General features: G+C 48.3%; 2 protein-coding genes and 1 non-coding gene across 4 annotated transcripts; 1 reads left to right on the top strand and 2 right to left on the bottom strand.

The window, feature by feature from the left end:
* Positions 1-342: 342 nt before the first annotated feature.
* On the bottom strand, positions 343-445 carry LOC133245407 (U6 spliceosomal RNA). The gene has a single exon (XR_009735671.1). It is a non-coding gene; the product is annotated as a U6 spliceosomal RNA (small nuclear RNA).
* A 12,782-nt stretch (positions 446-13,227) lies between these two features.
* Positions 13,228-21,325, top strand: MANEAL (mannosidase endo-alpha like). 2 transcript variants are annotated; one of them, XM_061412461.1, is made up of 4 exons: positions 13,228-13,850; positions 15,064-15,173; positions 17,319-17,395; positions 18,981-21,325. In XM_061412461.1, the coding sequence occupies exons 1-4, from the start codon at positions 13,307-13,309 to the stop codon at positions 19,615-19,617; spliced, it is 1,368 nt and encodes a 455-aa protein (XP_061268445.1). In that variant the 5' UTR covers positions 13,228-13,306; the 3' UTR covers positions 19,618-21,325. The 2 variants fall into 2 exon arrangements, with proteins under 2 accessions (XP_061268445.1, XP_061268446.1); XM_061412462.1 differs by lacking the exon at positions 17,319-17,395 and having other exon boundaries at positions 13,761-13,850.
* On the bottom strand, positions 21,309-25,340 carry YRDC (yrdC N6-threonylcarbamoyltransferase domain containing). The gene is made up of 5 exons (XM_061412463.1): positions 24,818-25,340; positions 23,852-23,966; positions 23,621-23,740; positions 22,517-22,659; positions 21,309-22,186 (listed from the first exon to the last, which is right to left on the bottom strand). The coding sequence occupies exons 1-5, from the start codon at positions 25,198-25,200 to the stop codon at positions 22,117-22,119; spliced, it is 831 nt and encodes a 276-aa protein (XP_061268447.1). The 5' UTR covers positions 25,201-25,340; the 3' UTR covers positions 21,309-22,116.
* Between the last annotated feature and the right edge of the window lie 349 nt (positions 25,341-25,689).

The raw sequence follows: 25,689 nt of genomic DNA, 5'->3' as shown, positions 1-25,689 counted from the left end.
AGTCATTGTCTAGGAAATTTTCTTGCATTAGTTGATCGTTTCTCCTTTCAATGTTATCTATATTTGCCTTGTGGAATTTGTATTAGACACAGAACTCCACGACTGGTCCTCTAATTTTCCCATTTTTCCTTCCAAACTCCACCCACAAGTTTGTTTTCTCTTTCTACTTCTTGGGAGATTTTTTTGACTTTATCTTCCAAATTTTTTATTCACAGTTTAAATTTCAGTTCAACTTTTTTTTCCCTTCAGTTAGTGTGTGATTTTTATTATTTTAAAATGTATTTATTTTTAACTGGAGGAGAATTGCTTTATAATGTTGTGTTGGTGTCTGCCATACATCAAAAAAATATGGAACACTTCTTGAATTTGCATGTCATCCTTGCGTATGGGCCATGCTAATCTTCTCTGTACCGTTCCAGTTTTGGTATATGCTGCTGAGGCAAGCACAGCTCTCCTGTTTTTAATTTTCTGAGATTCTTTCTTGCTCTGAAACCCACCCCTACCCCCACTTTATAAACCATCCTGTTCTTGTTTTATGAATTAAACATCTCTGAGGTATTAGATGGTAACATTTTGCCTGTTTATTTGGCTAGCTGAATTATTTCTGATTCCTCCAATCTAGTTGTTCTTGCCCCCTCGCTCTTTCATTCTCCTTCCCTTCTCTTACTTTTTTTTGTGTGCATTTGCTTATTTTTTTTATCTCTGCATTTCATACAAGAGGCTTTCACTCACTGTCTGGGAATCTTGGCTGCTTATTCTTGTTTAGAGGGAGGCACTAAGAAGCTGATTCAAGACCTGAGGGACAGATTTGCTGACTCACGCATTTCAGTCTGGGTTGATCAGGTATGTGTATGTGTAGAATTTTTCTCAAGGTTCTTTCTTTTTCTCTAGAGAAGAGTCACTTGGACTTCTTCTTAGAAGTGTTCTAGGGGCTGGTCTTCCTATATTTATTTACATATTTTTACTCATTCCCCTGGATTTCAACGTGGCAACTCACCCCTACCTTTGCTGCTGCTTGGTGCCCCTGAATTTAGAGGCTTTCTTGCTCCTCTTCCACAGAGTAAATCTGCCATCTCTTACTGTAGTGGGGAAGCAGGGCTTCCCTGGTGGTTCAGATGGTAAAGAATCTGCTTGCAGTGCAGGAAACTCGGGTTCAGTCCCTGGGTCAGGATGATCCCCTGGAGAGGGAAATGACAACCCACTCCAGTATTCTTGCCTGGAGAATCCCATGGACAATGCAGCCTGGCAGACTACAGTCCCATCAGGTTGCCAAGGGTCAGTTTCATGGTTCTCTCAACACAGCCTAAGTTCTGTGAGGAAGAAAGGGAGAATAGACTCTGGGCACTTGTGGGAGATATTCTTGGCTGTTTAGCCAGCCCTATTTCCTCCCTTCTTTCTGATTTTGTTCACACTCCTCTAATGGCCTTGGCAAGGGATTGGCTTAGGTGTGAGCCTATGGCACAATTCTGGCCAATAGGAACTGATGGGACACTGACTGGGAGCTTCTTAAAGAGTTTCTTTTATTCTTAAAAGGGTTACAGGGACTTCCCTGGCATCTGGTGGTTAACAATCCACCTGCCACTGCAGAGGACATGGGTTCAAGCCTTGGTCCAGGAAGATTCCATGCCATGGGGCAACTAAGCCCGTGTACCCCAACGACAAGCCCACACACCTAGAGCCTGTGCTCTGCAACAAGAGAGGCCACTGCAATGAGAAGCTCACACATCACCAGGAAGAGTAGCCCTTGCTTACTGTAACTAGAGAAAGCCCATGCACAGCCAAATAGATATAAAAATAAATAAATCTTAAAACTTAAAGAAAAAAAAAAGAGGGTTCCAAGACAGCCATTTTCTTTTCTGCATCTGAAGACTGTCACATGGGCATGTGATGCTTAGAACTCTTTCCCTCTGTTTTCAACCATGAGAAGAAGACCAAAGAAACCTCAGACATGATCTGATGCCCTAAGGTCTTTGCACCACTGGATTAACCATCCCTAAAGTTAGCCTAACCCAAAGACCCCTCAAAAAGTGGAATATAAAAGCCCACAATATTTTAAGTCCCCAAATGGGGTCTGAGACCATCAGAATAAGCATTACCTGAGATCTTACTAGAAATGCAGAATCTTGAGCCTCGCCCTTGACTTATTAAATCAGAATTGAAAGTGAAGTCGCTTAGTCATGTCCAATGCTTTGCAACCCCATGGACTGTAGCTTGCCAGGCTGCTCCGTCCATGGGATTTTCCAGGCAAAAATACTGGAGTGGGTTGCCATTTCCTTCTCCAGGGTATCTTCCCAACCCAGGGATCAAACCTGGGTCTCCTCCACTGCAGGCAGATTTTAACCATATGAGCCACTAGGGAAGCCCTTTATTGAATCAGAATCTACATTTAAAAAAAATCCTCAAGGGATTGGTATACTCATTAAAGTTTGTGAAGCACTACTTTAAGCTGTATTTAGCTATTTTTCTTCTTAATTGCAGATTTCCCAGGTGACAGTAGTGGTAAAGACCCTGCCTGCCAATGCAGGAGATGTAAGAGACACAGGTTCAATTCCTGGATCTGGAAGATCCCCTGGGGAGGGGAATGGCTACCTACTCTGATATTCTTGCCTGGGGAATTCCATGGACAGAGGAGCCTGGCATGTTGCAAAGAGTTAGATACAACTGAGCGACTAAATGGCAACCCACTCCAGTATTCTTGCCTAGAGAATCCTTTGGACAGAGGAGACTGGTGGGCTGCTGTCCATAGGGTCTCATAGAGTAGGACATGACTGAAGCGGCTTAGCATGCATGCATGTATTGGAGAAGGAAATGGCAACGCACTCCAGTATCCTTGCCTGGAGAATCCCAGGGAGGGAGGAGCCTAGTGGGCTGCCGCTTATGGGGTTGCACAGAGTCGGACACGACTGAAGTGACTTAGCAGCAGCAGCAGCAGAGCGAATAAACACAACCCACAGCAACCATAAAATAGGAAATCATCCTGGAGTATCCAATTGGGCCTAGTGTATCAAATGAACTCTTAAAAGTATAAAAAGGGGAAGGTAGGTGAGATGAGGCAGAAGAGGACATCTGAGAGGTTCTAAGGGTGAGACTAGCTGGACCTGATGTTGCTCACTTGAAGACGGAGGAAGGGGTCACTAGCCAAGATATGCAGAAAGCCTCTAGGTGAGAAAGATCCCCCACTGACAGTTAAAGAGAAAACAGGAGGGACTTCAGTTCTACACTTGCATAAAACTTGAATTCTGCCAACAATCTGGGGTATGGATTCATTCTCAGTGCTTCCACAAGGGAACCTGGTCCTGTGAACATTTTGATTTTGGTCTTGTGTGACTGTAGGCAGGGAACCAGCTGGGCCACACCGTGCTCAGGATTTTTACTTCCAGGACCTGTAAGATAATAGATTTTTGTGCAGTTAAGCTGCTAAGTTTGTGGCAATTTGTTATAACAGCACAGTCAGGGTAGATTGTTCTGTGCAGCTTAAATTTGCTTCTCATTGGCAGCACCCCACTTCAAAGATACAATACATCTTTCTGTCCTAAGGCCAGCCTCAGGACTTCCTCTGATATCACAGAGTCTTCTTGTCACAAAGGAGACCAGAAATGTGAGGAAGTTAATAGCCCTAGAGAAAACTCTCAACCAGCAGATGGAGGGGGGCTGTAGATTATTGGTTTAGTCTTGATCTTCTTAATTCTGGGTGGTATTTGTACACTTCTCAGTGGTCCTGGTAGAACCAAGACCCCATTACCTATAGCAGTGATGCCGAAACCCTGCCTCTGTACACCATCACCAAATTGAATCTCGGAGACAGAGTTTTAGGTAAAGTAAAAAAGAATAGCTTTATGGCTTTGTCAGGCAAAAGTGCTCTCAGTGGGGTAATGTCCTCAAAGCTGTGCATCCCAACCTGGACAGGGTAGCTGCTGCTGCTACTGCTAAGCCGCTTCAGTCGTGTCTGACTCTGTGTGACCCCATAGATGGCAGCCTACAAGGCTCTCCCGTCCCTAGGATTCTCCAGGCAAGAACACCGGGGTGGTTTGCCATTTCCTTCTCCAATGCACGAAAGTGAAAAGTGAAAGTGAAGACGCTCAATCGTGTCCGACTCTTAGCAACCCCATGGACTGCAGACTACCAGGCTCCTCCGTCCATGGGATTTTCCAGGCAAGAGTACTGGAGTGGGTTGCCATTGCCTTAAGAGAAGTTTTATCATAATGGTTCAAGAAGGAGGCCGTGATCAGCTTGCAGACATTCTTCTGATTGGTTGGTTAGTGGTGAGGTAACTGAAGTTAGCATTTTCAACATTTTGGTTCCAACTGGTCTAGGGTCTGCATGCTTGTGGGCTGCACACAGTTAACTTCTTTCACCTGGTGGGGGATTCAGTATCTGCAAAACGGCTCAAAGATATTATTATGTATATCCCTTATGTATATCCCTTGAGGGGGCACCAGGATCCTGTCCCATGGCTGCATTATTTTTTTTATTGTATTAAATGTGCAGATCAATTTTTTTTTTTTTTAGTTGGAGTATAATTGCACTATTGTTTCTTGATTCTTCCTCCCTTTTCTCTGCATCCCCTCCTTCCCTGATTAGCAACCATTTGAACCTGTCCTCTGGAACTCAGGGAAGGTCGTGCAGGCTGAATGAGCCTATTTCCTCCAAACAAGAAACAGAGACCACAGAGAGGCTTTTGTGCCCAGGAGCCCTACAGGGTCCTGCTTGGTGTCAGCAGCAACTTTCATAATACATCATTAGACTGGCTTTTCTTTCTTTCCTGTCTCATTCTCCTCAGTCCCTCACACTTGGTTCTGAGAATCTCCTCCCAAAGACCTCCCTGCTCCCAAGTCCCTTTTCCAGTCTCTGCTTGAGATTGACAGGTGTAAAAGTTAGTAAAAGGAAACCTAAGTAAAGTGGAGTCAGAAGATGCAAATTTGGAGCTCTCTGCATGTGCCATTCATTCGCCATCAGCACAGACCCCCACAGGAAGAGAAGGCGCAGTGCTTCTCCAACGCGAAGTGACGCTGCTTCATTATACTGCCAGCAGGGGCAAACCGTGCAACCGCGACAGCGGGCCAGGACTCAAACCTGACTAGAACCCACTGTTTTTATTGATTTAATTTTTAAAACAATTTTTGGCTGTGCTGGGTCTTTGTTGCTGCATGGGCTTTTCTCTAGTTGTGGTGAGTGGGGGCTACTCTTTGTTGCGGTCCAGGGGTTTCTCGTTGTGGTGGCTTCTCTTGTGAGCACAGGCGCTGGGCATGCAGGCTTCAGTCTCTGCAGTACGCAGGCTCAGTAGTTGTGGCTCTTGGGCTCAGTAGTTGTGGCGCACGGGCTTAGTTGTTCCTCAGCATGTAGTATCTTCCTGAACCAGGGATCGAACCCACGTCTCCTGCATTGGCAGATGGATTCTTTACCACTGAGCCACCAGGGAAGCCCCCCACCGTCTTTTAATTGAGATCACAAACCTGGTCTCAGGACTTAATAAAGCTCAAGTTCTTGATGTCTCATTACAGAAAGAATTCATCAAGAGACAAAAGTGATAGATAAATAGTGGATCTATTTAAAAAGAAACACTCTATAGAGTATAGGCCATTTTGCAAGGTGAGAGGCCCTCAAATATGGGGTGGTTAGCTTTTATGGGCTGGGTAATTTCATAGCTAATGAGTGGGAGGATTATTCCAACTATTTCTGGGAAGGGGTAGGGATTTCTAGTAATAGGGCCATTGCCCACTTTTGGGGCTTTTATAGTTAGCTCTGAACTGTCACATTGCTGGTGGGTGTATCATTTATCATACTAATGCATTATATTTTCATGCTAATATATTATAATGAGGCTCAAATTCCATTTGGAAGTAAAATCTTCTGCCATCTTAGACCTAGATAGTTCAAACCAGTTTATATAATGTCCGACAGCTATTTTCTAATGGCAGAAAACAAAGAGGAACTAAAGAGCCTGTTGATGAAAGTGAAAGAGAAGAGTGAAAAAGCTGGCTTAAAACTCAACATTCAAAACACTAAGATCATGGCATCCAGTCCCATCACTTCATTGGAAATAAATGGGGAAACAATGGAAACAGTGACAGACTTTATTTTGGGGGGCTCCAAAATCACTGCAGATCGTGACTGCAGCCATGAAATTAAAAGATACTTGCTCCTTGGAAGAAAAGCTATGACCAACCTAGACAGCATATTAAAAAGCAGAGACATTACTTTGCCAACAAAGGTCCATCTAGTCAAAGGTATGGTTTTTCCAATGGTCATGTATGGATGTGAGAGTTGGACTATAAAGAAAGCTGAACGCCAAAGAATTGATGCTTTTGAACTGTGGTGTTGGAGAAGACTCTTGAGAGTCCCTTGGACTGCAAGGAGATCCAACCAGTCCATCCTAAAGGAAATCAGTCCTGAATATTCATTGGAAGGACTAATGCTGAAGCTGAAGCTCCAATACTTTGGCCACCTGATGCGAAGATCTGACTTATATGAAAAGACCCTGATGCTGGGAAAGATTGAAGGCAGGAGGAGAAGAGGACAACAGAGGATGAGACAGTTGAATGGCATTATCGACTCGATAGACATGAGTCTGAGCAAGCTCTGGGAGTTGGTGATGGACAGGGAAGCCTGGCATGCTGCAGTCCATGGGGTCGCAAAGAGTTGGACACAACTGAGTGACTGAACTGACAGCTATGTCGTTCTTTTAAAGATTTGCCCTGTCCCCTTCCCTCCTATTTCAGCAGAAATATTTTCTCTTTGCCTGGCAACAACTCAGCCAATAAGAGTGGCACAACTAAGTCATTGAAAAGCCACTATAGTTCAAACTACCAGTTTCCTCCAGTGGATTTTTTGTTTATAGTAGAAGTGAAAGTCACTTAGTCATGTCCAATCTTTGTGACCCCATGGCCTATACAGTCCACGGAATTCTCCAGGCCAGAATACTGGAGTGGGTAGCCTTTCCCTTCTCCAGGGGATCTTCCCAACCCAGGGATCAAACCCAGGTCTCCTGCATTGCAGGCAGATTCTTTACCAGCTGAGCCACAAGATTTTGTTTATAGGGGCCCCTCCCAACTCTCCCTTCCCTATGGTTTCCTCTCCTTTGTTTTACCAGGACTTACATGTGGTTCTCCAAACACTTGCTTGTCCCAAATTGCAATTAATTGCTGCTCCTGAATAAACCTATTTTTCAGATGAAACAACTGGCTGTTTCACTGTTTTAAGTTAACATGGGCAACCAGTAAAGTCTGCTCCGTGAGCTCATCTTGCTTAGAATCAAAAGGTAACTTATTAGACTATTTCAGTGTCTCACACTGAAACCAGGCCTCAAGGAAAACAAACCAGGAATGCCATACCACTAAGTTCTTCTCTGTTCCTTGTTTCCGCTCTTTTAATAGCATTACCTTTTGAGAGAAAGACTGAATCTATCCTCAGCACCAAAGAGAAAAATTCCAAAGAAGGATTGTAATCGAAGACCCTTGGGTCAGTGTTTTTGATTGGTCAAACGGGAAACAAGGTGTATGTCTGTTCATCTTGGGTCAGAGTTCCAGTCTTGGATCAAGCCATTATGGATGGGTGGTAGTGTCAAGGACTCCATGCATGGCCACTGGGGACCACTATTGCATTGCAGGGCAGTCCCAGAAATAGTGAAATGATTGACAGCTGGGGAACCTTCCCACTGGTTATCTAAAACCACTACTGCTAAATCGCTTCAGTCGTGTCCGACTCTGTGCGACCCCATAGACGCCAGCCCATCAGGCTCCACCATCCCTGGGATTCTCCAGGCAAGAACACTGGAGCGGGTTGCCATTTCCTTCTCCAACGCATGAAAGTGAAAAGTGAAAAGTGAAAGTGAAGTGTCCAACTGTTGGCGACCCCATGGATTGCAGCCTACCAGGCTCCTCCGTCCATGGGATTTTCCAGGCAAGAGTACTGGAGTGGGGTGCCATTGCCTTCTCCTCTAAAACCACTACACATTCCCAATTCTCTTCCTCTTTAATGATTCTTGTTCAGTTTACTTCACATGTTCTTCCTGTGCCCAACCCTTATATGCTGGTATTCCTGAGAGGCTCATCCTTATTCTTTTCCTCTTACTCATTTCCAAAGTCATCTAATTCCATTAGTCATTTAATTCCATCTAATGTCCAGAAGACAGTATGGTCTTCTCCCCAACATTTAATTAACTCCAAAAATTTTATCTAATCCAGTCATGGTCATTCCATTCCCCCATGGCAAAATAATGCATATATATGGAATTTAGAAAGATGGTAACAATAACCCTGTGTACGAGACAGCAAAAGAGACACGGATGTATAGAACACTCTTATGGACTCTATGGGAGAGGGAGAGGGTGGGAAGATTTGGGAGAATGGCATTGAAACATGTAAAATATCATGTATGAAACGAGATGCCAGTCCAGGTTCGATGCACGATACTGGATGCTTGGGGCTAGTGCACTGGGACGACCCAGAGGGATGGTATGGGGAGGGAGGAGGGAGGAGGGTTCAGGATGGGGAACACATGTATACCTGTGGCGGATTCATTTTGATATTTGGCAAAACTAATACAATTATGTAAAGTTTAAAAATAAAATAAAATTAAAAAAAAATCTGTTTGGGTCGAACAGGCCTAAATCATATTAGATCAATGTAATTCAAGGAAATGCTTGCTTAGGACTTCTGGAAGGCAGCTTTGCTCACCACCATACCACCAATGCTGCTTTGGACTGCTGGGAAAGAGAAATCAGTTTTACTGTTTTTTGTTGAATGGCAAAAGGAAGCATGTAGCCTCAGCTGTCTGTGGCCATCATTTTGTGTTTTGAGTGGAGCTAGTTTTGGTATGAAGTCGATGATGGGGACAGCAGAGCAGTGAGATAAAAGCCTCTCAGGTCCCTGATGACATTGTTGAACCAGAGCATCTGCCCACTCTGCTCTCCTACTGGATTTCCTGCATTGTGAGATGGTATATTTCCACATTGCGTAAGCCAGTTTGACTCAGATGTTTGCTATTGGAGCGGAAATTAAAATTCTACTTGATTCACACTGTTTTTTTCTCTCTTTTTTATTTTTTATTGACATTTAGTTGAATGATAATGTTGTGTTAATTACTGCTGTACAGCAAAACGACTCATAGGGACATATTCTGTACAGCAAAGTATACATAGATACACATCCTATTTCATATCCTTTTCCATTATGGTTTACTACTGGATATTGAATATAGCTCCCCATGCTACACAATAGGACCCTGTTGTTTATCCATCCTCTATATACCAGTTTGCATCCACTAATCTCAAAGTCCCAATGCAACCCTCTCCCACCCTCCTCTCCCTTGGCAACCACCAGTTTCTGTCCCTCATTCTGTCTCTGCTTCATAGGTAGGTTCCTTTGTGTCATACTTTAGATTCTGCATGTAAGTAATATCATATGGTATTTTTCTTTCTCTTCCTGACTTACTTCACTTAGTATGATAATCTAGTTGGATCTATTTGTAAGGCCTCCTCAGACAGCCATTTTGCTTTTTTGCATTTCTTTTTATTGGGGTTGGTCTTGATTCCTGTCCCCTGTACAATGTCACGAACCTCCATCCATAGTTCATCAGGCAATCTGTTAATTATTTCTTAAATCTATTTCTCACTTCCACTGTAGTCATAAGGGATTTGATTTAGGTCATACCTGAGTGGTTTTCTCCACTTTCTTCAATTTCAGTCTGAATTTGGCAATAAGGAGTTCATGATCCGAGCCACAGTCAGCTCCTGGTCTTGTTTTTGCTGACTGTATAGAGCACTCAGCAGTGGCCACAGGACTGGAAAAGGTCAGTTTTCATTTCAATCCCAAAGAAAGGCAATGCCCAAAATGCTCAAACTACAACACAATTGCACTTATCTCACACGCTAGTAAAGTAATGCTTAAAATTCTCTAAGCCAGGCTTCAGCAATACGTGAACCGTGAACTTCATGTTCGAGCTGGTTTTAGAAAAGGCAGAGGAACCAGAGATCAAATTGCCAACATCTGCTGGATCATGGAAAAAGGAAGACAGTTACAGAAAAACATCTATATCTCCTTTACTGATTATGCCAAAGCCTTTGACTGTGTGGATCACAATAAACTGTGGAAAATTCCTCAAGAGATGGGAATACCAGACCACCTGACCTGCCTCTTGAGAAGCCTATATGCAGGTCAGGAAGCAACAGTTAGAACTGGACATGGAACAACAGACTAGTTCCAAATAGGAAAAGGAGTACGTCAAGGCTGTATATTGTCACCCTGCTTTATTTAACTTCTATGCAGAGTACATCATGAGAAACGCTGGGCTGGAAGAAGCACAAGCTGGAATCAAGATTGCCGGGAGAAACATCAATAACCTCAGATATGCAGATGACACCACCCTTATGGCAGAAAGTGAAGAGGAACTCAAAAGTCTCTTGATGAAAGTGAATGAGGAGAGTGAAAAAGTTGGCTTAAAGCTCAACATTCAGAAAACGAAGATCATGGCATCTGGTCCCATCACTTCATGGGAAATAGATGGGGAAACAGTGGAAACAGTGTTAGACTTTATTTTTCTGGGCTCCAAAATCACTGCAGATGGTGATTGCAGCCATGAAATTAAAAGACACTTACTCCTTGGAAGGAAAGTTATGACCAACCTAGACAGCATATTCAAAAGCAGAGACATTACTTTACCAACAAAGGTCCGTCCAGTCAAGGCTATGGTTTTTCCAGTGGTCATGTATGGATGTGAGAGTTGGACTATAAAGAAAGCTGAGCGCTGAAGAATTGATGTTTTTGAATTGTGGTGTTGGAGAAGACTCTTGCAAGTCCTTTGAACTGCAAGGAGATCCAACCAGTCCCTCCTAAAGGAGATCAGTCCTGGGTGTTCATTGGAAGGACTGATGTTGAGGCTGAAACTCCAATACTTTGGCCACCTCATGTGAAGAGCTGACTCATTGGAAAAGACTCTGATGCTGGCAAAGATTGAAGGCAGGAGGAGAAGGGGAAAACAGAGGATGAGGTGGTTGGATGGCATCATCGACTCGATGGACATGGGTTTGGGTGGACTCCGGTTGTTGGTGATGGACAGGGAGGCCTGGCGTGCTGTGGTTCATGGGGTCACAAAGAGCCAGACACGACTGAGCAACTGAACTGAACTGAACTGAATTGTATCTATGTTGCTGCAAATGGCATTATTTCATCCTTCCTATGGCTTGGTAGTAGTCCATTGCCTATATACACCACATCTTCTTTATCCTTTCATCTGTTGATGGAAATTTAGTTCGCTTGACTATTATAGGTTTTGACTATTAGAAATAGTGTTGCTGTGAACACTGGGGTGCATGTATCTTTTTGAGTCAGAGTTTTCTTCAGATATATGCCTAGAAGTGGGATTGCAGAATCATATTATAATTCTTTTTTAGTTTTTTTTTAAAAACCTCCACACTGTTTTCCATAGTGTCACCAACAGTGTAGGAGGGTTCCCTTTTCTCCGCACCTTCTCCAGCATCTGGATAGCATTCCTTCTTGCTAAGGAATCACATGGGGCTTTGATCTGGATTATATAAACTGTCAGCAATACATCATTTAGTGTACAGGTCTAACTCTGCCTTGATTTCTAATGGGTGAAACAGTTCTCAGAGATTTCTGAGAGGCTCTTCCCAGCTTCTAGTCCTCAAATTCTGCTCAAATAAAATTTTCCATTTCTGTCTTAGATCACCTGGTTAACTTTTCAGCAACACTACCATGAATTCTCTCGAATGCAGTTTCTCGGGCTCCCAAACTACCCACATTTCCCAGTCTTGCTCCTCCTCTTCCTGGGTTTCCTAAAATTCACTTACTAGTGAAACAAGAATCCAGTGCCTACTACTATGCCAAGCTCTGTTTTAGATACTGTAGATACAGTTGCTCATGAAACAAATTTACTGTCTTCATGGACCAGAGAAGGAGGCAGACATAAACAAAACTTTTTCTGAATAAGTGAAATAATGAATAATGCAGAGTTCGGACTTAACGTTGAGTGGAAAACTTATCATTGTCTACAGAATATTACACCAAAGTATTCACTCCACAAGCAACACTGGGAACTGAGTGGCAGACCCTGTTCTTCAAGCCCTTGGGTTCTTAAACAGTGAATGTGACCAGTGTCTGCCCTCTGCAGCTCGGAGTCCCGAAGGAACTTCCAGCAAGTGTTCAGTGTTAATTTTGTTCGGCCCTGCAAAAGTGCTTTATGGTAGCCAGCTCATTTAGGCCTCACTGCTGAAGCTGAAACTCCAATACTTTGGCCACCTCACGCGAAGAGTTGACTCATTGGAAAAGACCCTGATGCTGGGAGGGATTGGGGGCAGGAGGAGAAGGGGACGACAGAGGATGAGATGGTTGGATGGCATCACCGACTCGATGGACATGAGTTTGAGTGAACTCCGAGAGTTAGTGATGGACAGGGAGGCCTGGCGTGCTGTGATTCATGGGGTCGCAAAGAGTCGGACATGACTGAGCGACTGAACTGAACTGAACTGAACTCTAGGAGGTTGTCCAAGGACAGAGTGCTTGGGATAGCTGGGTCGGGAACAGGCAGGGTTGACAAGAGTTCTGGCAAGGAGACAGTCGTGATCCTTGGACTAAGGCCCGGTCCGTGTGACCTTGTGCAAGTCACGGTCTCCCTCGTTCTCGCAGGCTCTCGCCAGGGTCTGTAGTGTTTTCTCTGGGGTTTTCCCGACGCTCCTTTAACTCGGGATTCATATTCTGCCTGGGGTGTTTGAGAAAAAGTCCGAGGGACGCGGGATCTGGGGCAAAGAAGGAAGATCTCTGAGATAGGCAGAGAAGGTGAAGTCAGTTAAGAGGGTACAGCGGGGAAGGAGGTCACTGGACAGAACTATGACAGACACTGCTTTCTTCCCCACCTTGCCCTCTGCTCCCACGCCCTCCAGCGCCATCGCCCAGACCTTCTCTTGGGCTGCGGAAGGAGAGCGGCCCTTTTTCCGCAGCGGGTTCCTCCAGCGCTGCCCCAGGCTGAAAGGCGACAAATCCTCCGCGAGCCGTCCGCTTGACTCAGACCCCGGGTCCTTGGCCAGGGATCTCTCAGCTCGGCCACTCGCGGTCTGGGTCCCCGTCCACTCCCCCCGCGGCTCGCGACCGCTTGGTCTGCGCCGCCTGCATTCTCTGTGTGCGGGGCCCGCCCGCACTGCGGGGGAGAGGCGGGGAGCCGCCCACGCCGCTCTCGGCGTCGCCGTCTCCCTGGGACGCGCGCCGGCTGCGCGACGCGCGGGAGCCGGGCGGGCAGCCATGGCGCGGCGCGCGCGGAGGTAGCCCGGCCGGACGCGGGGAGCGCGGGGGCCGCCATGGCCCGGCGGCGGCGCCGCGCCTGCATCGCGCTGTTCTTGGTGCTGCTCTTCGCCTTCGGCACCCTCATGGGCCTCCGCACGCTCAAGGCTCCGGACGGACTCCCGGCGCTGGGCCCGGGCCTGGAGCTGGCGCCCTTTGAGCGACACCCGGAGGGGGCCCCCGCGCCGGCCGCCCGGGCCCCGGCCGCCCCCGCCGCGCCGCCGCCGCCGCCGCCCCGCACCGCGGGCCCGGGCAGCTCCCCAGGGCCGGCCCCAGCAGAGGCCGAACCCGCCCCGGGGCAGAGTCTGCGCGTCTACTCGGACCTGCACGCCTTCTACTACTCGTGGTACGGGAGTCCCGGGCGCGAAGGCCACTACATTCACTGGGACCACGTCATGGTGCCGCACTGGGACCCCAAGATCTCGGCCAGCTACCCCCGCGGCCGCCACAGCCCTCCTGATGACTTGGGCTCCAGCTTCTACCCGGAACTGGGGCCCTACAGCTCCCGGGACCCCGACGTGCTACGGGAGCACATGACCCAGCTGAAGGAAGCCGCCATCGGTGAGCTTCCCCCTCCCCCATCGCTCGGGCCCCCAGCCTCGCCCTTCTTCGTTCCCACACCCCAACTTCCACTGCTCCTATCGCCGGGCCTTTGGTCCCCCTCACTCAGCCTGGCTTCTTACCCTTCTCTTCCAGAACTCTAATTCCATGCTCACCAAGAGGCACCGCCCCCATCTCTTGAATTCCGACCCCTCCACCTCTACCGTCTGACAACCCCCCGCCCTCACTTCCCAATTCCAGGGCCCTTTCCGAGGGCGGAGCTGCTGGGAGGGTCGGTGGAAGGCGTTTGCACCAGGGCTGTCCCAGGGACAGTGAGGAGAGGAGGGCAGTCTTCATGTCTGTTGGGCTTCTAGGTTTGGGTAAGTGAGCCCTGGGTACTCTGGCCCGGAAGGAGTCTGGAGATCAAAGCAGTAGCACCTGGAATGGCCTCTGCTTTCACACCAGGGACAGGGTAGAGCCTCAGCCCTTCCTACTTTTTCTGGCAGCAGAAAGGAAAGTTTGCACATGTTGTATGACAGACCCTGTTCTATTTGCAGTAAGGGGCCTGGGGGCTTTTTCATCAGATACTCTGCTTGGATAGAAGTCCATCTGTAGGCAGGCTGGGGTGGGGAAGCTGACATTTCAGATTTTGTCACTGAATTCTCCTGGATTTTACAGTACATTTCAGTTTCTCTGGAACCGGTTAATGAGTGTGGAGGAGAGGGGGAACTGAATGCCAGAGACAATGGTGGGATGTATTCACAAATAGCACAGAGGCTGTCCCTCAGGACAGACAGAGGGTTGACAGTTGAGACAAATGTTATTTCCACAAGAAGGGTAAGATGACCTCTACTCAGGGCTCTTCTCCCTCAGAGATACTCCTCTCCTCCAGAGATAGGGCTGTGGATTCCTATCTTCCAGGTGGATGAGGCATTGTCCATCCATTCCCCTTTGTTTAACTACTTGCTAACGCAGGCCAGAGGCTGGCTGGGCTCTGAGGCTCCTTCCTGGCCTGGAACATTAGGGCTCCTGCAGCCATGGAGCTTCAGCACCGCAGGCGTGGACAGCTCCAGGGCTCAGGCTCAGGGCTCTGATCTGCAAGAAAAGAACCTGGCAGGAGCATCAATCAAGATTTCATTCAGAAACCATTTGGCAGTTGGAGATGGTTTGTGAGGGAGCACGTCTCTGTTGTGAGGCATTGTGTGTCTCTGAAGTATCCTGTGTTGTGTCTCAGGCGTCCTTGTCCTGTCCTGGTACCCACCTGGCATGGCTGATGATAACGGGGAACCTTCAGATGACCTGGTGCCTGCCATTCTGGACACCGCCCATCAGTACAACATCCAGGTGAGTCTCCAGGAAGAGGTCAAATGCTCTCTAGCCCATGCTGGAGATGTCCCTTCCTCCACCACAGGGATGGCGCCTCTTGGCATTAGTCCAGGTACACATATACATAGTAAATGTGATGCTGGGAGATAGGGATCTAATAAATACTGCCTGTGTCACTCTTTATTTTTTGAATTCTGGAAAAAATACTTTGGGGAAAATAAATAGAGGATAAATGGGAGACTAAATAAATATCACTTGGAAGAGAAGAGAAAGGCAAGGGAGAAAGGGAAAGATATACTCAATTGAATGCAGAGTTCCAGAGAATAGCAAAAAGAGATAAGAAAGCCTTCTTAAATGAACAATGCAAAGAAATAGAGGAAAATGATAGAGTGGGAAAGACTAGAGATCTCTTCAAGAAAACTGGAGATATCAAGGGAAGATTTCATGCAAGGATGGGCATGATAAAGGACAGAAATGGTAAGGACCTAACAGAAGCAGAGGAGATTAAAAAAGGTGGCAAGAATACACAGAAAAACTATGAAAAAGTCTTAATGACTCAGATATTCACCATGATGTGGTCACTCACAGACAGCCAGACAGCCTGGAGGGTAAAGTCAAGTGGGCCTTAGGAACAAACGTACTACGAACAAAGCTAGTGGAGGTGATGGAATTCCAGCTGAGCTATTTCAGATCCTAAAAGACAATGGTGTCAAAGTGCCGCACTCAAAATGCCAGCAAATTTGGAAAACTCAGCAGTGGCCACAAGACTGGAAAAAGTCAGTTTTCTTTCCAATCCCAGAGAAGAGCAATACCAAAAAAATGTTCAAACTACCATACAATTATGCTCATTTCACAACTGAAGTGACTTAGCAGCAGCAGCAGCACACGCTAGCAAGGTACTTCTCAAAATACTTCAAGCTAGGCTTCAGCAGTACATGAACTGAGAAATTCCAGATGTGCAAGCTGGATTTAGAAAAGGCAGAGGAACCAGAGGTCAAATTGCCAACATTCATTGGATCATGGAGAAAGCAAGGGAATTCCACAAAAACATCTACTTCTGTTTCATTGACTATGCGGAAGCCTTTGACTGTGTGGATCACGACAAACTGGGAAATTCTTAAAGAGATGGGAATACCAGACCACCTTACCTGTCACCTTGAGAAACCTGTATGCAGATCAAGAAGCAACAGTTAGAAGCATACATGGAACAATGGACTGGTTCAAAATTGGGAAAGGAGTACATCAAGGCTACTGTATATTGTCACCCTGCTTATTTAACTTCATGCAGAGTGCATCATGTGAAATGCTGGGCTGGGTGAGTCACAAGCTGGAATCTTTTGCCGGGAGAAAGATCAACAACCTCAGATGTATATACAGATGTATATACAGATGATATCACTCTAATGGCAGAAAGTGAAGAGGAACTAAAGAGCCTCTGATGAGAGTGAGAGAAGAGTGAAAAGCTGGCTTAAACTTCAACATCCAAAAACTAAGATCATGGCATCTGATCCCATCACTTTATGACAAATAAAAGGGGAAAAAGTGAAAACAGTGATGGATTTTATTTTCTAGGGCTCCAAAATCACTGCAGATGGTGACTGCAGCCATGAAATTAAAAGATGCTCGCTCCTTGGAAGAAAAGCCATGACAAACCTCGACAGAATATTAAAAAGCAGAGACATTATTTTGCTGACAAAGTTCTGGATGGTCAAAGCTATGATTTTTCCCATAGTCATGTACAGATGTGAGTGTCGGACCATAAAGAGGGCTAAGTGCCAAAGAATTGATGCTTTCAAACTGTGGTGTTGGAAAAGACTCTTGAGAGACCCTCAGACTGCAAGACCAAGCCAGATCAAACTTCTTTCCGCAGTTTCAGGCAGCTAGTGCTGATCACTGGGAGCTGGCACATTAAGTTGAAATCTATTAGCTTGCAATAGCCCATCGGAATGATTCCTAAGGCTCTGCTGTGGGAGGTGGAGAAACTTCTCACTTCTCTTTTTTGGGCCTGAAGGGTAGTGATTGCTTTTATTTCCATTATGCCCACCACTGCCAGGTCTCTCCTGAACGCTGCCTCTTCCTCAGGCCACGGCTGGAGCACAGGCTTTGTAGGTTTTGCCCCTGGACAGACGCTCACCTGACCAATGTCCCTTGTGTCTGTGGCAGGTGGCCTTCCACATCCAACCCTACAAGGGCCGAGATGACATCACTCTGCATGACAACATCAAGTACATTATTGACACGTAAGGCTCCAAGGCTTGGATTTTGGTGGGGATCAAAATGGGGGCAGGGATAGGTTTGGAGGTGTAGGTCAAGAGACAAAAGGGCAGAATGCCTGTGTCCCCAGCATCTAAAAAGAGTGAAACAGTACTGGGCTTGGAGACAGCAAGCTGGGATTGCATTCTGGTTCTGTGGTCTCCATATTGTGATCAGAAGCAAGCCTCTTAACCTTTGAGCCTTGTGAGAGTTGTTTAGTCACTAAGTCATGTCTGACTCTTTTGTAACCCCATGGATCACAGCCTGCCAGGCTCCTGTCCATGGGATTCTTCAGGCAGGAATATTGGAGGGTTGCCATTTCCTTTTCCAGGGGATCTTCCTGACCCAGGGATTGAAACTGCATCTCTTGCATTGGCAGGCGAGTTCTTTACCATGGAGCCACCAGGGAAGCCCTTTGTGAGAGTTACATAAGCTAATATATGTGAAAAGTGGCTTGTAAATGGCTTGCATCTATCATTCATTCATTCATTAAAAAAATATTTATCAAGTCCCTTCCAGTGTCCAGGCACTGTCCTAAGTCCCAGTTGTTTAGCAAATGTGTAGGGCTAGCAGAGTTTACAACCTAGTGTGTGTTTGGGGTACAGTGGAGCAGACAGTAGTTATAGACAACAAAACAAATAGTGATCCATACTATGAAAAAGTAATAACAGAATAAAGCAGAGTAATGTGTTAAGAATGTGCTCAAGAAATGGCTTTAGAATGAGTGTTCAAGTGAGCTTCTCTAAGACATGTGAGCCAGCACTTAAATGAGGAGTCAGCTGTGCAGAGATCTGGGACAGACAGAAAACACCATGAAGAGGGCTGTCAGATGCAAAGGGCATCCGATGGGACAACTCTTGACAGCAGCCAGTATAACTGGAATGTAGAGGTAGATGGGGTCATAGCAGGAATGGAGGTGGGCAGGGCACATCAAGTGGGTGGGGCTTTGCTGGTCTCGGTAAGGAGCAGTGAGATCTGATTCACACTTTAAAAAGATACTGGATTAAGCACAGCCAAAAAGTGAATAAATAAGAGGCTGGATTATAGGGAGATGGAAGTAGGAGCCTGGAGACCAGTTAGGTGGCTGTCAGTATAGTCCAGATGGAAGATGGTGGAGGCTTGGCCTGGAGCAGGGATAAGTGGTTGTAATTTGTTGTGTTAATCACTCAGACTCTTGGCAACCCCCATGGACTGTAGCCCGCCAGGCTCCTCTGTCCACAGAATTCTCCAGGCAAGAATACAGGAGTGGGTTGCCATTCCCTTCTCCAGGGGATCTTCCCAACCCAGGGATCAAACCTGGGTTTCCCACATTGCGGGCAGATTCTTTACCGTCTGAGCCACCAGGGAAGTCCTGGGACAGGGAAGTGAGGCTTCAATAGAGGAATGACAAAGCTGGGGGGAGAGAACTGGGTTCTTGCTTAGAGGCATGATGAGTCCAACTGTGGAGTCCAGCTGGATCCAAAATTGTGCTTGGGCATCAGGAAAGGTCTCATGCATGGCCAGTCCTCTGGGTGTGTGGGCTTCTTTCCTCTTAGGCTGCTGGCTCAGCCTTTTCTTCTTCCTGCTCCTCAGGTATGGCTCCCATGGTGCATTTTACCGCTACAAGAACAGCATGGGTAAGAGCCTCCCGCTCTTTTATATCTACGACTCCTACCTGACGTCCCCTGAGGCCTGGGCCCACCTCCTGACACCAAACGGGCCCCACTCAATCCGCAACACCCCCTATGACGGGGTCTTCATAGCACTGCTGGTGGAGGAGGGCCACACCCATGACATCCTGGCTGCTGGATTTGACGGCATGTACACCTACTTCGCCTCCAACGGTTTCTCCTTCGGCTCCTCCCATCAGAACTGGAAAGCTGTGAAGAACTTTTGCGATGCCAACAACCTCATGTTCATTCCCAGCGTGGGGCCTGGCTACATTGACACCAGCATCAGGCCTTGGAACAACCACAATACACGGAACAGGGTCAATGGCAAGTACTACGAGACAGCCCTGCAGGCAGCCCTGACTGTGAGGCCTGAGATTGTCTCTATCACCTCTTTCAATGAGTGGCACGAGGGCACCCAGATTGAGAAGGCCATTCCCAAGAAGACGCCGACTCGGCTGTATTTGGACTACCTGCCTCATCAGCCCAGCCTGTACCTGGAGCTAACGCGCCGCTGGGCGGAGCACTTCATCAAAGAAAAGGAGCAGTGGCTGATGTGAGGTGCCTCGGAGCCAGGGCGGGAGGTGCTGAATCCCAGCCTCTCTGGAAGATGGCACCACAGGGGGCTCGGCTGAGGTTATAGGCACTTGCTCCCGAGTCAGCAGCTAGGTGCTTCTGGGCCCGTCAAGTCAGGGCCCATGGGGAACAGAGCTAGTTCCTCAGGGAGGTGGGTGTCCTGCAGGGATGGGAAAACTAGGGGGTGTTCCAGAGTGGGAACCCCAGGGGCTGGCAGGGGACTGCACTTAGCCCCAGGCAGCTCCATGTCGTCAGTAAGAACACTTTGAACAATTCCTTCTAGCTTGGAACTCAGCTGGTTGGTGTTGTGGAGTCACCAAGTCACTGCTCACAGAAGGGTGTCAGGGCTCTGGGCCAGCATGCACCTGCTCTTCTGCCAGCCTGTGTCCTCCCCAGGCCTCCCTCCCACATCGGCTGTCTTCCCCAAGTTAAGAAACCATACTTAAGACTTTATAAAAGGGAACATTCTCGGTTTAAGCTCTTCCCAGTAGATTCCCAGACCTGATTATCAGGATATAATCCTGAGCATTCACACATTTATTCAACACACCCTCGGCGAGCACCTTACCACGTGCCAGGTGCTGGGGGAAAACCTGACCAGGAATGGTTCCTGTCTTCCTAAACTTACAGGAGCCAGCTTTCCTTTTTCCTTCTTTGGTGTGGCCTTGTAGCTAGTGCCTGAGCACAGCTATGAGTTTTTCCTTTTATCAGCTTTGCCCGCTGCTGGGAGTTCACTTCATTTTCCTCGAAGAAAACACCTCTGTGCTCCAGAGCTTTCACTTTCCTAGATGATTATTTAGCTCCAGGAGAGGACTAGGACACTCCCCATCCCCATTAGCTGCCTGAATTAAATGAGGCCCACTCACTAGAGCCGTTTTCAGTGCTACTGTGATTTGTATTAAATATGACGTGTTGTTCCTATTCTCCAGCCAGGTTTCCTTTTGCTCCTTCAGGTCAACAAACTCTGACCCCTCAGTCAGATTCTGTGATGAACTGCCAAGTGGGATGGGCTGGCTACCACATTAACACAATGGAAAAGCCGAGTTTGCTTAAGAAATTAGTAGTTTCAACAAGACTTTTAGAGGGAATATTTAGCAAACCAAGGCTTATTTACAAACTAATATGCTAATTGCAGGGATCCTCAAAGCAGGCCCTGGGACACCCTCTTGTCAAGATTCTTAAGATCTACTTGAAAACATACATTCGAAACCACTGTATTGAGTTTATGGGCTTAAGACTGAATCCTAATTCTGAGAACTGGGATGTGAGGGGGGAGGGGAGGAAGTGGGCCCTACTGGTCACCACAAGGACTCCCCAGTACCTGTTTAGTAACAGGTACTAAACCCCACCAATGGATGGGGCAGGCTTGGTCACTTTGCTGTGATTCAGTTGGGGAAAGAAACCAAGGCAGGCAGGGACAGGTGAAAAGGGCTGGATGGTGACCTGGAGTAATTTACAAGGGAGTGACAATGAGGCTTCATCTCACACATACACATTTTTAAAGACACTACGGTCAGACCAGGGGGAAGGGGCAATAATTCTCACACACTGCTGATGGTAATGCAACTTGATTGAGTTCTTTTGAAGGCTAACCTGTATCAAGAGCCATAAAAATGTCCATATACTTGGACCCAGTAATCCTACACCAAGGAAATAATTCAAAAGAAGAAAAATAAAACATTTACAAAGATGTTTAATAGCATTCTTTTCTATTAACGAAAAAACAAAGTTCAAATGCCCAACAACAATTATGTGTAATACTTTATATATATATATAAATGCTGCAGAGTGGACACTGGATTTAAATAAAGGTATTACAGGTATAAATCACAATTTGTATTATGAATAAATAAGAAAAAAGGGGCTAAAAAAAAGATTTCCCAACATTCTTTAATAATTTGGACACCCCTCCCCAACCGAGCTTACTTCCCATCATTAGACCGAAATGATGACTCTGCCAGGCAATTACAGCACAGAACCAGCCCTGGTCCAGAGGAAGCAGTGTTTGGCCTATGGCTCCACAGGTTTTATCCTAACCTGGTTCCAGCTTCAGAAGCACAAAGTGCCTTTGGTCTCCTGAGACTCTTAAAGAAGCATCAACTGATGCACTAGCTGATTTGGACCTTAAATGCCACTACCCCCCAGAGAAGAGGCTCTCATTAGATTGCAAACTGGTTATTTTTCAAAAATCAAAGGAAGAAGAAACCTGTTATCTGAACCAGGCCAAACTAGGAATGGACTTAAAATTTCTATTCACCTTTTAGCTAATATAGGAAATTATAGATACTCCCAAACCAGGTGTGAGGCTTAACCAGCAGCTTCTGAGTTCTGGTCTATATAGTTCAGAAAGAAACTCTGCCTTAAAAGGTCAGACTACTAACACTGTAGCCCTAGCAGCCTCTGCAAATGAGGCCTTGCCAACCACCAGCAGTCGGACACATAGTGTCCAGCACCAGCCCTTGGGCCTTCCCTCCTCCAGAGTGTCACCAGCAGGATCCATGTGAGGGGAGCAGCCCATACTCCCGGAGGATGGCTGAAGTACTTTCAAGGGCACTGGGGAGGAAATGGAGGACAAGTTAGGGTGTGACTTCTTAAAGCCCCGAGCCCACCCGAGTCTGGACATCAGGGACCTCTAAACTCTTTGTAATATGCTCTGTTCATCAAACCCGTGATGGACCCTTTGAATCCTGAAAAAGCCAGAAAACACTAGCAAACTTAGTTCTACTCCACCCACCAGCTCTCCAAACTTCCCACCCCACTCAGGGCAAGATAGGAGGGGCAACTTTTTTTTTTCCTCCTGGTCAAGGCACTTTTGTAAATTGCATTTCACAACCCCCGCTCAAATCCTACCCCTGTGCCACAGGAAAAAAAAAAGAGACTCACCAACCAGGACGAATGATGCCAAACTTTCCAGGCACAGACAAGTCAACCACAGTTGAGCCTAGTCGACACTCTGGGCTCTGGCCGTCCCCAATTGGTCCCCCATCAATGATCAAGGACAAGTGAGGCCACAGGTCCTGGAATTCCTGAGAAGAGGGAGAGGCATCTGCAATGTCACACACGCACAAGGCATATATGCAGAGGCCACACAGCTCTAAAGCAGCAGGCATCTTCCTCTAAGCAGGGGAAGGAAACTCAGGGTCAGCTGTAACAAAGACATTGCATTTGTACCCAGGATACCACATCCTATGAGGTTTGGAGCTCCCCCACGTTAGCACCCCAAGGAACACCTATTGAGAGCTTAAAGACAATCTTGCTATGGCAAGAGGAAATTCCACACACTGCTTCAGTTTGGGAGGGAGGAGTAAAATGACTGAAGACCTCAGTGGGAATCCAAAGCTGTAGGCTCTACCCTTGACTTTCCACCAAACTCTGTGTGACTGTATGCAAGTTATTTTATCCAGGGCTATAAAAGGGCTAGACTGGATGGTCACTAAAGGTCCCTCCAGCCCTACCACTCTAATCCTGAATCTCAGCAGAACTCTGGATCAGGGTAGCAAAGAGAAAACAGGTGGACTCAGCAAGTGCATGCCATTGGCACTCAATCCCTGGGCTGTGGAAAGGAGTTTCCCTTCAGAGCTGTGGACTGAATTGTTAAATGACCTAGCTTGTAGCAGAGCTAAGAGAACAGAAAAAGGAGTCCCTGGGATAAGTGACTTAACTTTTCAGTCTTCTGCTGAGGCGGGGAGCGGGGGAGAGAAAAAAACATACTTATTATGTCTCTTATTGTTAAAAAGAAATCTACTGGAAAAAAAAAATCAATTCTCCCCCTTGATTCTCCAACTTTAAAACTTTTCTGAGGTTATTCTGGATTTCTCCCACCTCTGCCAAATGGGCACACTTCCTACTATTAACCCAAAAGGGTGGCTTTCCTGCCAGGCAATTCCAGTGAACCATCATCATCCGCCCCCGGCCCCGCCATGCCCTGTTCAGAGGAAACTGTGGCCTGGCTGATGTTTCTGCAGGGAGGACTGGGTTTACTCTCACCTCAACATTCAGAGAGCTGGACTGGGAGCTGAGGTTGGCACTGGTGAGAGCGAGTGGCCCCCCAAACATCTGGGCCAAGTCCTGCATGAAGGCGTGGTCAGGAATCCGGATGCCTACAAGCTATGAGGCAAGGAGAAAGGGGTCATAAAAAGGTTGGAAGGGGTGGGGAATGGGCCTGGCATGGATCCTAGCGAAAGCCAATGGCAGGACACAAGAGAAAATCTGACTCACAGGAGTGAAAGGATTCAGGTCCTTGTTGAGCTCCTCTGAGCGTTCCATCACCAGGGTCACTGGTCCTGGCAACAGGTCCTTCAGGAGCCCCTCAGGTACTCTCACGTGGCAGTACCTGGGAAACAAGGGGGTGCAAATCCAACCAAATGAAAGGCACTGCTGGTCCTATTCCATAACCTAGGAAGATCTAGGAAAGGTGACCTGAGGAACTACAGTGGGATCCGCCTGTCTCCCCTTTCACCCCCAAGAGCTTGAGCAGAAAGCAGGGCTCCAGAGGAGCACCCCAGGCTTGGATCCCACAGGTCTCTAGTCTGGGAGACTACAACAGCTGCACCGCTACCGCGCTCCGAGTTTTATTTTCTACAAAGTACTCCCTCTGTTAATTTAAGCTACCGTGCTCCCCCTTTTTTCTTAAGCCGTAGGAGTACCCCCACCCCAGTATCACAAAAAACGCCAGGACAATAGGGCCTCCGCCTGCCTCTTTCCGGAGAAGGCAATGGCACCCCACTCCAGTACTCTTGCCTGGAAAATCCCATGGACGGAGGAGCCTGGTAGGCTGCAGTCCATGGGGTCACTAAGAGTCGGACACGACTGAGCGACTTCACTTTCACTTTTCACTTTCATGCATTGGAGAAGGAAATGGCAACCCACTCCAGTGTTCTTGCCTGGAGAATCCCAGGGACGGGGGAGGCTGGTGGGCTGCCGTCTATGGGGTCGCACAGAGTCGGACACGACTGAAGCGACTTAGCAGCAGCAGCAGCAGCAGCTGCCTCTTTCAGCGCCGAGTCCTCGATCACGTTCAAGGCCTGGCAGGCGCTAAGCGCTCCATACACATTTCCAGTTCCGGATTCCTGGGTGAGCCTGGACAAGCCCCTCCCGCTCTCTGCGCCTCAGTCTCCCAAGCCTGTCACCGGAAACCCCTCCCGCGGTGCCGCCCCCAGCGGGGCCGGGTCGGGGCGGCCTCACCTGTAGACGTCGGCCACGCGGCCCAGGCATACGGCCAGCGGCTTGGTCTCGCTGCGGCCCTTGACACGGTACACGGCGCCCAGTGCTTCCGAGCAGCTCGCCGAGCAGGCCAGGCCGTACAGCGTATCGGTGGGGACGGCCACCACGGCGCCTGCGCGCAGCTCGGCCACGGCGGCCCGGAGCGCCTCGGTCCAGCCGCCGCGCTCCGGGTTTGCGGCCCGCCCGGCCCCGCTCCCCGGGAGCCGCAACAGCCGGGCCCCCGGCGTCGGGCTTGGTGAGCGAAGGAGGCGCCCGCTCCGGGCTGAGCCCGCCGGTCCCTCGCTCAACCCCATGCTGGCAGCCACCACGGCCCTCAGCCCCCTGCACGGACGTGCCGGAGACATCCGCCCAGGCCCGCTTCCGGGAGGAAGTGACGCGTCCAGTCATCTTCCGGTCCAGGAGGCTCGGCCCCACCTCCGCGCCGGGCAACTTAAAGGGACCGCGACCCCCAAGAGGATTGAAGGAGACCGGTGGGGACGGGGCGGGGCGCTGCTTTGCAGAGTCCTAGCGCAGCGCTGGGGGCCGGGGGGTGGGGGCGGCCGAAAGGGGGGCGGTGGTCGGGCCGCGCAGGCGGAGATGGAATGGGGCCCGGGCTCAGACTGGTCACGGGGGTGAGAGGGGGCCCGTCGGGGCGGGGGGAAGGGGTTCTGACCCGGCGCAAGCGCCGGCCCTGACCGTCTGTCTCGCTCTCTCCCGGGCAGGGAGGCTGCCGGCGTGGACCGTGGGAAGGCGGGGCTGGGGCTCGGCGGGAGGCCACCCCCGCAGCCGCCCCGGGATGAGCGCGCCCAGCAGCTGCTGGACGCCGTGGAGCAGCGGCAGAGGCAGCTCCTGGA

The sequence above is a fragment of the Bos javanicus genome, chromosome 3 (assembly GCF_032452875.1).
Source record: "Bos javanicus breed banteng chromosome 3, ARS-OSU_banteng_1.0, whole genome shotgun sequence".
Classification (NCBI taxonomy): Eukaryota; Metazoa; Chordata; class Mammalia; order Artiodactyla; family Bovidae; genus Bos; species Bos javanicus.
This window is presented reverse-complemented; position numbering and strand designations above follow the sequence as displayed.